The sequence below is a fragment of the Chelonia mydas genome, chromosome 4 (assembly GCF_015237465.2).
Source record: "Chelonia mydas isolate rCheMyd1 chromosome 4, rCheMyd1.pri.v2, whole genome shotgun sequence".
NCBI classification, from domain to species: domain Eukaryota; kingdom Metazoa; phylum Chordata; order Testudines; family Cheloniidae; genus Chelonia; species Chelonia mydas.
Genome location: NC_057852.1, coordinates 58,288,948 through 58,302,762, shown reverse-complemented (window position 1 = coordinate 58,302,762; position 13,815 = coordinate 58,288,948). Strand labels below are relative to the sequence as shown.

The 13,815-nt window shown below is 37.8% G+C and overlaps 1 protein-coding gene across 9 annotated transcripts in view; it reads left to right on the top strand.

Moving 5' to 3' along the window:
* Positions 1–13,815, top strand: part of LRBA (LPS responsive beige-like anchor protein) — a 549,006-nt gene that overhangs the window by 388,050 nt on the left and 147,141 nt on the right. For all 9 annotated transcript variants that reach the window (XM_043545801.1, XM_043545802.1, XM_037897376.2 and 6 more), the window contains exons 45-46: positions 2,585–2,725; positions 3,967–4,086. In XM_043545801.1, coding sequence (XP_043401736.1) covers positions 2,585–2,725; positions 3,967–4,086 — 261 coding nt within the window. The remainder of the gene's footprint in view (positions 1–2,584; positions 2,726–3,966; positions 4,087–13,815) is intronic.

Here is a 13,815-nt window from a genome sequence, read left to right as displayed (position 1 = left end):
CGTGTGAATTTCCTCTTTTTGCCATAGGAAGAAGAATCAGCCATCATCCCCAACCTCAGTAGTTAACAACGGTTACCTATTTGTTTCCAAATATATGCGTTACTGAGAAATTTGGATTAACATTTTTAATTAAGTTCAGCCTTGGGAGGATTTTTGAATAGCCACTATACAATGATTTCCTCTATGGCTCAAGCTTAGTTAACGGTTTACAGCACTTTATAGCATTGTTGAATCACCTTGTCTGCTAAAGCAGTTGTCAGAAAAATATGGGCCAGCATGGTAGAATGTATTAGACCAATACATTGTCTCCATTTTATTATGAAGCTGCTGAGGAAGCTGTGATATACAGCACTGTCATTACAGATCTATTGTTAGAGGGGTTCCACAGTGTTTTGTGCACTGCCATTAATTTATAGCAGTAAACAATATGTAGCTCTCCGACTGCAGCAAAGCAGAATCTTTTAATGAGGTGGATGTTATTACCACAATAAATCAGTGCATTCGTGTAATGTATAATTCAATGTGTGTATTCCCACTGTAACTTCTCTGAGTAAGCTGATAGTGTATCATTGTCAGTGCACAGCTCTGTGGTTCGTTGTTTTTGTTTTTGTTTTTTTTTCCCCTCCCTAAGCTTTCTGTCATTTGGGGACTTTTTTTTTTATTTGCTTGAAAATAAATGTGGCATGTCTTGATGGTTGTCCTGTTGCAGGCTTAAGAAACCAACTGTAACAATAATAGTGAGAATCAATACCGTGGATTTTAGCTGTATGGATCTCTGCATGATACCATTTTTTCAAAAGAGAATGAAATCAATCCTAATTGGTTTTAGCTTTATATTCAAGGAATGTAATTCTATAACTATTGATTTGGGGTATACTCATTTGCAGGGTAATAAAAATAGGAGCAAATTAAGTGAATACTTAAAATGCTACAGTACTATATAGATACAGCACTGATTCTATTTTTCATTCATACAGTTTTTTTACGAATGATCTTATTTCTCCTTTTTTCCCCTCCAGCATAGCTGAGTCTTTAGGGAAAATCTGTGCAGATGGAGATTCCAAAATGGTTCTGTAACAAAAAAGATAGTTCTTGGAGTCAGTTGCATTCTTCCCTGGAATACTAAATCAGATAACATCCTTTTCTACAAGCAATCACTCCTTTAAAAGGGTTACATTTCAAATTAGTGAACTGCAAAAATAGTAATCAACCTAAGATGTTTTCTTTATCCAATTGCAAAGTGAAAACTGCTTTAAGTAAGATTAGATCTTAAATCCTTGTTTGATCTGTTATCTAAAAGAAAAACTACTTGCAGTTGATATAGTACATCAGATGCCATCTGCAAGTAAACATATACTTTTATAGTAGTAATCAGATAATCCAAATAGTTCCAAAATTATAAATATGGCAATGGAGATTATTTTTTTACTTAGATTCTAAATTATTTTTTACATCTAACCAAAGGAAACCTCTGTTTTCACTGACTCAGAGCTGTATTATTGATTGTTACTTTTGCTTAGAAGTTTTACCTTGAATGTTTGTCTCATCTTGTATGTATTGTTAAGTATATCTGTTAATTTTATTTTAGTAAGATGATAAATGTGAAAATATCTTTTCTGCAAGGGTATTCTTCAGTTATAACCAGGCACTTCCATAATCTGTTTACATGTGCATCATTTAATTTAATGGTATAAGAAAACACTATTCTATATCAATCTCTGTACATATAGTAGAAATGTATCAAATATTGCCCATATGTACCAAAATATTTCAGATCTCTTAAAGTATTATACATATGAAACAATTAAAAGACCACCGAATCCTGATATAGGAATAATCCCATTGAAGAAACACATGGCATGTATACCAAAACTTTGTATTTTGCATTAATTAAATCCCATTTTAGCAATGTTTATAAAAATGTGGTAAGTCTTTTTGGTAATTTTGCATATTTAATTAACTTAGTTTGATTTTTGATATCAATACTTTCTGATATAATTTGTCTTTCTCATTTTCCTGCATTATGTGCAGACAAATCTTATTCTTTAGGTATAATTTCTCATGGGATGAGTTACCATTTAAAAAAACAAAACAAACAGGACCAACAACAAGAAACCAAACAAAAAATCAAACACTAGTTCTAATATCAACATTCCAGCTACACTTGACATTCCCTCTCACTCTTGGTCAGCCTGACACCTTTCCTAAAACATCAAGGTCCAAAGCCATGTTTGTAACTGTTGCTCACAACTCATTCAATAGTCTACAAAACATCACACACCTAGGATCCACTTTGTGTAATACTGTCTGCTGTGAAATGCTTGTTAGTGATGATCAGTGTTCAACCGAAATTAGACTATACTGATGGAACGTAACAGCTTCTTCCATCACCTGTGTGTATGTTATCCAAGTTTGAGATCCACATTTCTCTTCACTCACATACCAACTCTGTCTGCTTTTGCAAAAAACAAACAAGAAAAAAAAATCCTAGACAACATATTTGCATGCATGCTAATAATTCTGTTTGGAAAGACACTGAAAACTGGTTATGATTATGATGTGGTGATTGTCTCCTTTGTTTTAGCCAATTGGTGCTCTAAACCCAAAGAGAGCAGCATTCTTCGCAGAGCGATATGAATCATGGGAAGATGATCAGGTTCCAAAGTTTCACTATGGCACTCATTACTCAACTGCAAGTTTTGCGCTCACTTGGTTGTTGAGAATTGTAAGTACAGTCCTTAAAAATATTTTTTCTTTTAAATAATAATGAAAGCAACAAATAATCAGAAACCATGAGTAAATTAAAACCCAACAGAATATAAGGCAATTGAGATTTTGAAGTAATTGATTGTCAGCAACTTGTTTCAATTTCCAAGGATAAAATCTGTTGCAAACTCTGAACATCATGTTTTAATTTTTATGGGGTAGCCTTCTCAAACCAGTATAAAAGCTCTTTTTCCTTTAAAATATGCTTTTCAAGTAGACCTCATTGTATTACATTAAATAGGTTGAACTTCTCTTCCTCACATGATTTTTTTCATTGGGGCGTACTCTGAAAAATTTAAAATTCTTACGAACGTATTTAATTTTCATCCCTAAAAGTTAAAATCAGATATCTTAAGATGCTCATAAGATTTCACATTGTCATATTTGTTTTAAATGATGCTGCAGTATATATGCAGGTAACATTGTGGATGCAACGTATTGACAATATATTGCTTAAACAGTGCATGTTTCTGTAAAATTGAAAGGTGATTTATCTTCTAGAAAGTAATTTCTTTGGGAAAGCATTAGCAGCACATCATTAATTAAAGCTTGTTAGAATGGTACAAGCATACATAAATCCTTGAAGTAATTTATAGTGCTTAGCTAATTTCAAGCAATTACCCACTAATATGTGCTTAAGTGTTCTTTAACTAAGAGGAGGCTTTTAAATCTTTCAAACATTTTTCTTTTCTAAATCATAAATTACAGATTTAGCAATAACAATGGTAAAGTTACATTAAGTATTAAATATTTGTTTGCATTAATAGATAAACTTGAACAAAAGAAGAAAATCTTAGCTGATTAAGCCATGCAATTATTTTTGGAAACACTTTATTTAAAAATAAATAAACAAACCCACACAAATCCTTGGATAATAAAAATATTCAGCTTTTTCTTCTTAATGTGTTTAAAAGCAATTCATGTCACGACTGATCTATAAATATTTCCCTTCCATTTTTTACAAGCTTTTATTTGTCTTAATTTACATTGAGCACAGCAGAGTAGAAATAAGGGTTACTCACACACAAAAACAGCCATGTCTGAATTATTCATCAGGTGGGTAGCAGAAATAACCTGTCCCAATTAACCACTTATGCACCAGGAAATGAAGTAAGAGTAACTGTAAACTTCAGACATTGCAATTGCCATTTTTATCACATTTCTTTCAAAAAGTATCACTTCATTTTTTTTCTTTCATAGGAGCCCTTTACGACATTTTTCCTACATGTACAAGGCGGGAAGTTTGACCATGCAGATAGAACTTTTTCATCAATTTCAAGAGCATGGCGCAACAGCCAGCGTGACACTTCTGATATCAAGGTAAAATACTGTTTTTGGCTTTTGTGAAAGTTGTTAACACATATTGCACTGTATTATATATTATAAGTGCTGACTTGATGAAGAGCTCTGTTTAGCCTAAATTACCTCACCCACCTTGTCTTTCTGATCTCCTGGGACCACCACAGCTACAACCCTGCAAAGTTTTTTTTTTTTTTTTTTTTTTTTTTTTATAGGCAAGGCTGGTAGTACCGCTTACTAAAGTTGCCTGACGCTTCCCATTATTAGTCTTTGTTTTCTGTTCCTTATAACTTTGCCAAACTTTAATCCTTTGGGCTCAAATTTTCCATGCTGGGTGTGTCTCTATGGTTGAATTTTTTTGAAAAATTGCGGTCAAAATAATTGAGCCATTTCAAAGAACAGGGCAAGGAAAAAAATGTTGTTTTGCCCATGTTAAAAAAAAAGTTGGTGACCTTTTCTTTGAAATGTTTTAATGCCCCTTTCCTTTGGAACAGGGACCTTTTGCCATCCCCAGGAAAATCCACCAAATTTGGCCTAATTATAAGCCTCTGAAAAATCACCTTTCACATCTTAGATTTTATCATTTAAATTCCCCAAAGATTGTGTCTGCACTGAGCATGCTCCAGCCTGGGGCTCAGAACCACATTCCCTGTAACTGCAGCTCTGGGCTTCTGTGGGCTCAGTTAGGTCCGGATGTCTGAACTGAGAGTGGAATGACTCTCCCTTTTGCGGTCAGTGACACACTTTCCACCCTCCCTCGGACCGGACAACATGGAGGAGAGTGCTGCCTGATTCAAATGCAGAGGATACAAGATCTGGACCGGGGGGGCGGAGGGGAAGGGCAGGGGTGAGATGGGGTAGGGGCACAGATTGGGACACGGTGCCTGGTGGTATTAGTTGTAGTAATAGTGAAGTCTCTACTTTCTGGGTGGAGGAGTAGAGTGTACTGTTAGGTGGTTTCACTGTTCACTTTCTTGCATAGGTAACTTTGTGCGAGATATGTTTATATATGTAACAAACCTAACTGATTCACGGTGAAACTCTTTTTATGTATTAATTTCTTGGTTTGTTTTACTAAATAGTTAAGTGGAGATGGGGCAGGGTGACTGATCGTGGATCTGTGTGGGATTAGAAATCCAACCAGTTGGAGATTTTGTGTGAGCTGCTGTGTATGAATCCGTTGCCATTGTAAGATACAATCTGTCAGAAAAGTGTAGCTGCTGACACTTGGTGTTGTGGAAAAGTTTTTTTGCCCAGTCATTCAGGCTTAGGTGCACAATCCATATGTTTTCAATAATAATATGAATAACAGTTAGAACTGATCCCACATCCAATTTTTTAAACTACCCGCTACACCAGTACTACTCCTGATTCACACCTCTACTAATTTTTGTGTAGATAATGTTTTTAAAATAAATCTTTCAACATTGAAAAGTAGGACCGACATGGAAATATTTCAGCCAGATCCCAAATTCAAAGACTTCCTATTAAAAATGTATGAAGAGAAAGCAAACAAAAACTACACAGAAAATTCAAAGGGCATAAAACTATCACATGTGAAATTTCACATCACTTGGCCATCTGCTTTTAGAGAAAAGCAGGAATTCATGTCCAGTTTTAAGCTGAGTTTAGGATACAATTCTTACTATTAAGTTGTTCCCAGGCACTTCCATAATTCTCAAAGTTTTCTGAGAGGAGGGTGTCCAACTAATGAGAAGTAGGATATTTTGAATTTGATATACCTCATCAGTGGGGCCCTACCAAATTCATGGCCCATTTTGGTCAATTTCACGGTCCCAGGATTTTAAAAATAATAAATTTCATGATCTCAGCTATTTAAATCTGAAATTTCAATGTGTTGTAATTGTAGGGGTCTTGACCCAAAAGGAGTTGTGTGTGTGTGTGCGTATGTGGGGGGGGTGGGCACAAGGTTATTGTAGGGGGTTTGCGGTACTGCTACAGTTACTTATGTGCTGCTCCTGGCAGTGGCGGCTCTGCCTCCAGAGCTGGTCAACTGGAGAGCGGCAGCTGCTGGCCAGGACCCCAGCTCTGAAGGCAGAACTGCCACCAGCAGCAGCACAGAAGTAAGGATATCATGGTATGGTATTGTCACCCTTACTTCTGCGCTGCTGCCTGCAGAGCTGGGCCCTCTGTCAGCAACTGCCACTCTCCAGTCGCCAGTTCTGAAAGCAGCAGTGCAGAGGTAAGGATGGCATTGTATGGTATTGCCACTCTTACTTCTGCACTACTTCTGGCAGGGCACTGACTTCAGAGCTGTGCGCTTGGCCAACAGTCGCCACTCTCTGGCCACCCAGCTTGAATGTAGTGCAGAAGTAAGGGTGGCAATACTGTGATCCCCCTAAAATAACCTTGCAACCGCCCTGCAACTCCCTTTTGGGTCAGAACCCCCAATTTGAGAAACGCTGGTCTCCCCCATGAAATCTGTATAGTTTAGGGTAAAAACACAGAAAAGACCAGTTTTCACAGTGGGAGACCAGGTTTCATAGTCCATGAGGTGTTTTTCGTGGCCATGAATTTGGTAGGGCCCTATTCATCAGCTTTGACTATCTCTGAAAATGTGTTTATTATCATTAACTTTGTGTAGAAAAAAGGTTGAGAGGTATCTGATTTAAGAACAAAGGGAACTGAAGTTATCTCTCCCCAGAAACGGTAGGGATTTCCTCACATTGTCCAATCAAGTTCCATCCCCACCTTTTTTTGGAGGGATCAGCCCTTGCAGTGTCAAAGGATAAAGTACCTAAAGGTGTATATTCAGCCCTTGGCTTTACAGTTCATAGAAATGCAGAAGTTATTAAAGAAAAAGACTCCTACACGATCTGTCCCAGGTCCAGTTATTGAGAAAGTCGTGGCAAGCCAGTTTTAGCAGCTGAACACCACCAGTATTCTTGGCCTACCCAAATCAGGCTTCATATGATGTGGAAATCATGCTGCTCATTAAAGTAAACTGTCTCATCCAGACAATGGACAAATATCCATTCTAATACTGTTAAATCTATAAAAAGCCTTAGATATATGTCACAGTATTACTACTGGCCCATTGGTGTGTGGGATTGAGCTTGCTCTGTTTCGTTTTTGGCTAGATTTCCATAGAGTTGTGATGGCATCTATTCGTCCACAGAAATGTTCACACTTGCAGTCCCATGAGAGCAGAGCTTATTCCTCTAGTTTTTAGCATCTGTATTAGACCTCTTGGGGAAATCATGAATTTAAATACCATCCATACGTCATGAGACCCAGTTCTTATTTTATTCTCTGAAGCAGATAACACTTTCACCACAACACTCAATGAATCTGTGTATGAAAAGTAGCTGACCCAATCTTTTATCCAAGAAAGGCAGAGATTATGCTGATAGCAAGAGGGAAGTACTTTGAAGAAGTGGCAGAAACAATGATGGCTTCTCTAGCAAGGGTATCTGGCTTCTCATTTTCAAGATGTTTGTGCAGTCTGAATTCTGCTAAACTCACTGGTGTGCTCATACCAGTGATGAGAAATGCTTTTTTTACATCTTTCATTAGCTAGGAGACTGCTGTTCTTCCTCTTGGATGAAGACATGGCCAGTTTTCCTAGTCTTTGTCATCTCTGTACTGGACTACTTCAATTCTTTGTACATGATGCTGAATGAAGAGGCCACACAAAAGCTCAGACTAGTCCAGCTTGCTGTAGCTCCTTCCTGAGTTGGACAAGTCAAGAAGAGCTCGTTACATTGGTACACTGGACTCTATATGTGCTTCCCAACCAACATCAAATGCACATCAGGGTCCTGGGCCTTGCTTTCAGTAACCTCTGACTTCCTCCCATTAGACACTATCTTTCCTTTCGCAATCCACTGAGAATGCTTAAGTCATTTGCGGACATTCTATCTGACAGAGCCCAGGGATAAGCTTTCATTTGTCAGGACAGGACATTTTCTCAGCTGAAGATGAGGATTTAAGTTCCAGCGATGGAAATCCTTTACAAAGAGATGTATTTTTAATAGGGAAGAATGTAAAGTGTGTCTGTTTCTTCCTTAATCTCTCCCTAGACTTCCCCAACACATAAACACACCTAGAATGACCCTTAAAAACTTGACCGTTCTATCCAAGGAGGAACAGTGAAGATGTTCCATACTGTGACTGCCTCTCTGAGTCTCTTAAATCCTGTATTCAGCATTCAGTGTGATGGTGCTCAAGATATATCCATATTTATCCAGGCAATTTGGTTACCAATGCAGGCAAATTTCCTGAAGTACATGTTGTGGTATAGTGTCCAGTTTAATTTCAATGTCTCAAGTGGTGGTCTTTCACCACATTCTATGGGACACTATTTCAAGTCTTCTGTAGCTGAGTCTGGAAGCTTTTTCTTGTAGGCTGCGTGTTCCATTTTTAATATTGCCTATTTATATCTCTTTGTACCACAGTAAATATATCTTATCTATATTTGATGCAGTGTGGTCCAGTGGACAGAGCACTGAAGTGGAATTCAGAAAACCTGAGTTCTCTCCCCATGCTCTGTCACTGACCTACTGCATGACCTTGAGCAAGTCACTTGGCTTCTCTGCTTCCCCATCTACTCTTTGTCTTATCTGTTCGGATTGTAAACTCTTTGAGGCAAGGACTGTCTCTTGTAGTCTTCTTTATTGATTATGTTTAGTTAACTTGATTACTTAAAAATTCCCAATTAACACTCTGAGATTTGGTAGGGTCTAGTCCTAAAATCAGCCCCAGTGTTAGTAGAATTACTATTAAGTTGGGAACCCCAGTATGCACAGTGGCAACACTCACACTTAGGAAAAAGCTTCGGACTTTGCAATAGTTCTGTTAACGCAATTATTAAACACCCAAACGCTCCAACTCAAACAAGTTGGCAGCAATAATATAATACGGTTTTAACATCCAGCGTCATAACAAGAGTATATGCACACAATCCTTGTGGAGAGCCAGAGATGGTGAGACAAGTGGTGGTCCATGAAGATTCTGTCCTATCTCTGGCATTCCAAAAGATCTCTACAGCCTAGGCCGTGCTTAATCCTCTTCTACGGTTTGCTGGCCACCACGAATATTCTTAAGGATGTCTGGCCTCATCTGTCCATATCTAAACTTTGTCACTTTGATAATGTTGGGGCATCCTTATCCTATAGGTTAGTATATTAAAGACCTCAGATTTATTAGTATATAAGTCAGTTGGTTACTTTAGCAATCCTGCGGTTGAACGTCTGCTGATGTTCCTAATGTAAAATACACAAAATGTAATCCAACTAATTTCTTGCAGCTATCTGTCAACATTTTAAGCATAATTGTTTATCACAGCATTATATTTTATAGCTTTTGACCTAATCTCACTTCTTGTTAAGGTTGCTAACTCTGACTGAAGCTATTCAAGGAGATTTTTTTCTCCCAACATGATGTAATGTCATTTTCTTAAAATCTCCTGAATTGCTTTCAGTAGTCACCGGGAGATGAATGCCGATTCTGGGAGACTCAAGGCCAATCCTGGAGGGTTGGCAGCTTCTGGTTAACTATCTTATGCTAAGGCTTATAGGCCTCATATTCTTATGCTAAATGCCTGTAGGTCCCTTGCATTACTGCCTTCTACCTATAGCTTATCTTTATACTTGAAGGAAGCAACTCTGTATACTTACAGACTACAGTGCCCAGCACAGTGGGGATCTGATTGTGGTTGGGGCCCGGGGTGCTAATGTAATTCAAATAATAATAATTTTCATATGTTTATAGGTGATCAGGTTCCTCCTTTGTTGTCTTTTAGCCAAGCTATGCATTTTTAGCTTTCTTAATTTTTCCTCGTAAGTGAGTCCGATTAGTTATTGTTCTCTGAACCCCCTGTGACATGCTTAGCTGCTGGAAGTGTTGAGATTTTTTTTTTTTCTTAAGCTGGTATGGTTAACAAAACAATTTACTTGAAGGAGCGGTTCCACCCTTTTTCAGTATTTTTGAAAAGAATCTAAAACTAAAGTGTTCTTAGTAAGGAGACATTGTCATGTGCTATAATGTAGGCTCCAACTAATTTTACATCTATGTTCTTATAACAATCCCATGGTAACATCATATCTGAGTGCAAATGGCATATTGAAAATGCCATATTCTCTTAGGAACTATTTCCATTATTGTACCTGTGTGTGCAAATTATACAAAACTGAAGTGATGAATAATTTAAATTTAAATAATTTAAACCGAGAGCAACAAAGTAAATGGTGTTATTGCCCTTGCAGAATTTCCCCATATTTCTTCATATAACAGCCTACATTGTGTTCTAGCCTCAGTTCCTCTGGAAAATGTTTTGCAATGTTTAATAAACTTCTGAATAGCTCCAAAATGTTTATTTCTCCAGTGTGCTGTATGCTTTCTGAAGAGCGCATACAAAAAACTTTTTCCCAAATTATAAATGATGCCCCAGGGCACTTAATATGACTGGCTTGTGCACATTTAAATATATTACAGTAATTTAAGTGCTCTTCCTTTATGTAGGCTACGTTTCACTGTGGGTAAGATTGTTTTGTGAAGCTTGTTTTTTACTGTATTCAGTCTAACGAACAAATTCTTCACCCTTTCTGCCTCAGCTTCTACATATATAAAATGGGAATGATATCTTTTTCACAAGGCTGATTAAATTATCTGAAACACATTGAAATGGAAATATTTGTATATGTGTATTAAGTATTATTACTGTGACTGTGATCACAGAAAAAGATATAGGATTGGGGTGGAGCAAAAAATCTCTGCAATTAAGGGGAATATCTTATATCACTTCATTATTAAAAATATATAACTTTTTTTTCAGGCAGTCATTACTTTCACTATTTTGTGTGTGAGATTCTAACCAAAGTCAAAGACTAAGCCCAGACTTCATCTGGAATATTCATCATATTTCCCCTTTAGATTTAAAAGTTTCTTGTGCACTTGTCACAGGGTATCTGGCCCCTTTATTGTGAGATGGGCACAGCCCCACCTGTGATGGGTAAATTGCCTTTCTTCTGAGGCTGTGGGGCAAGAGTCCTAACCTGAAAAGTCCTTCTAAAGGCCAGCTAGAGCTCATTTGAACAGGTGAATTTCAGAAAAGCGGTAGTCTCGGTAGTAGGCCCTGGTGTGGGAACAGCTGCTAAAGACTGGATCCATAAAAGAGACCTAGAGTCAGCATTGCCATGCTAAACTTTTAGGTGACCTGCTGCCTAGTGGAATCCGCAATCTGGAGGTAGGCACCCAAGCTCCTTATACAATGCATGGGAATAGGATTCACAAAAGCCAACATGATAAGGTAGTAAGTGATCTAGTTAGAAATGCGTTAGATTTCCTGTTGTTTAATGGCTGGTAAAATAAGCGGTGCTGGATGGAATGTATATTCCTGTTTTTGTGTCTTTTTGTAACTTAAGATTTTGCCTAGAGGGATTCTCTGTGTTTTGAATCTGATTACCCTGTAAGGTATTTATCATCCTGATTTTACAGAGGTGATTCTTTTACCTTTTCTTTAATTAAAATTCTTCATTTAAGAACCTGATTGCTTTTTTCATTGTTCTTAAGATCCAAGGGTTTGGGTCTGTGTTTACCTGTACAAATTGGTGAGGATTCTTATCAAGCCTTCCCCAGGAAAGGGGGTTTAGGGCTTGGGGGGGGATATTTTGGGGGAAGACTTCTCCAAATGGGCTCTTTCCCTGTTCTTTGTTTAAAACGCTTTGTGGTGGCAGCATACGGTTCAAGGACAAGGCAAAGTTTGTACCTTGAGGAAGTTTTTAACCTAAGCTGGTAAGAATAAGCTTAGGGGGTCTTTCATGCAGGTTCCCACATCTGTATCCTAGAGTTCAGAGTGGGGAAGGAACCTGACACCTATCCCAGCCAATAGGTATGGGTGGGGCCTAATGGGAGGAAGTTAGTTGCAGAGGCACTTCTCTCCCCTGGGGACTCCTCTCCTGAAGATAGGCATCTTAACCAGGTCAGTCATTTCTCACAAAAAACTGTGGAGGAGGAGGAGGAGGTCTTTTACACAATAGCCCAGTGGTCTGAGCACTCACCCAGGATGTGGGGGAGACAGGTTCAAGTCCCCACTCTGCCTGATATAGAGCATGGACTCAAACACAGTTCTTCTGCCTTCCAGGACAGTGCCTTAACCATTGGGCTATGAGGTATCCTCAGGCAGGAAGGTAGAGTGTCTCCGTCTTTGGTGTTGAAGCTGTTCCACTTTGAATGAATAATCACTCATTGAGAAAGAGAGAGTGAGTGACTGACTGACTGATTCTATAGCCCTCTGGTTGGGACTCTCACCTGGGATGTGAGACCCCCCAACTGCAAGACCTTGTTCCATTGAATATGTGAGCATTTATACAAAGTGGAACAGCTTCAACAGGAGATATTGAAACAGAGAACAAAAAAGTAAAAGGGGTTTACTCTTCTTCCTGGTTGAGAAGTTACTGAACATTTAGAGCCTTTGAGTAGAAAGTTGAGAGAGGGAATTATGTTGGCTTCCTTATGAAAATAAATACAAATAATTCATTGGCATTGAACTATTTTTATCTGTTGCCCTTATGTAATTTGGTAGGCAGAGTATCTTGTTTGGAGGCATTGGAAGTTACCCAAAAGAATCATATGGGCTAGCTTTGGTGCAATTTGTGTCAGTTGGTATCACACTTCAATAAAGAAAGCTAAAGCATATGTGTGGTCACAACCAATCCTTGTCATTGTGCCATGAAAGCCTTGGGATTTGTGATCAAAGCATCAGACTAATCGTGAATTGCAGTATAACCTTTGGCTGAACCTTTCAAATTTTGATTTCAAGAGGTGATGCATTGCATTAAACCTTGTTACCTAGCTCTTTCCTACCTATAGCTTTAAGCAATGCAAATTCATACTTAGTTGGTAAATTGGAAGAAAGTGCAAATTGCAAATGCCAAGCTGCTCTGTCGTTATTTACTTATCAGTTCAGCACTGATGCTTCTAAAAATGAGAAACGTATGTTTTTTATCCAGAGCCTAGTATTCTGTTCTGATGAATAAAAAGCATACTTAATTTTGTAAAACTACATTTAAAGTATTGGACAGACATGAACTTTGACTCTGTTAACTACACTTAGACTGTCAGTGCAGATAATTTTGAGCTGCTGTATAAAATAGCAAATAAGGATAGTTCTGCAATCTTTAAGATGGAAAATGTTCTTGATCTGAGATTGCATTAAGTTGCACAATGCAATGTCAAATACAGTAGGTTTGTGAATGTTCAGGTTACCTTTTCTGAGGCATGCCTGTAACTGTGTTTCTTCTACAAATGAATGAATACACACCTATGTGTATGAAAAGATTTGTCATCTTTTGTTTCTGTAACTACACTATAGCTATAAATCGATATATCTTGAAAATTCATAATATATCATGACTTCAGTCTGTTTGATAATCAGTGGTTGGTCTGCAATTACCTCTGAAGAGTGAAAGGGATAATTAGACTGACCAATCATCCTCAGTTTTATACATTGTACAACACTGAATTCTAATAGTTGAAGACTGAAAGATAATATGAATCTTTATTAATTACTTTTTAAACCACATTGCTTTATACGTATTTATAAAACACTCACGAATTTGGTTTTACTGGTACTCCACAATAGGATTAGACTGCAAGCTCTTTGAAGCAGGGGCACTCTTTTTGTTCTGTTTTTGTACAGCACCTGGCAAAATGGAATCCTGATCCATGACTGGGGCTCCTAGAGCCACCACAATACAAATAATAATCATCATTAATTATTATGCACCA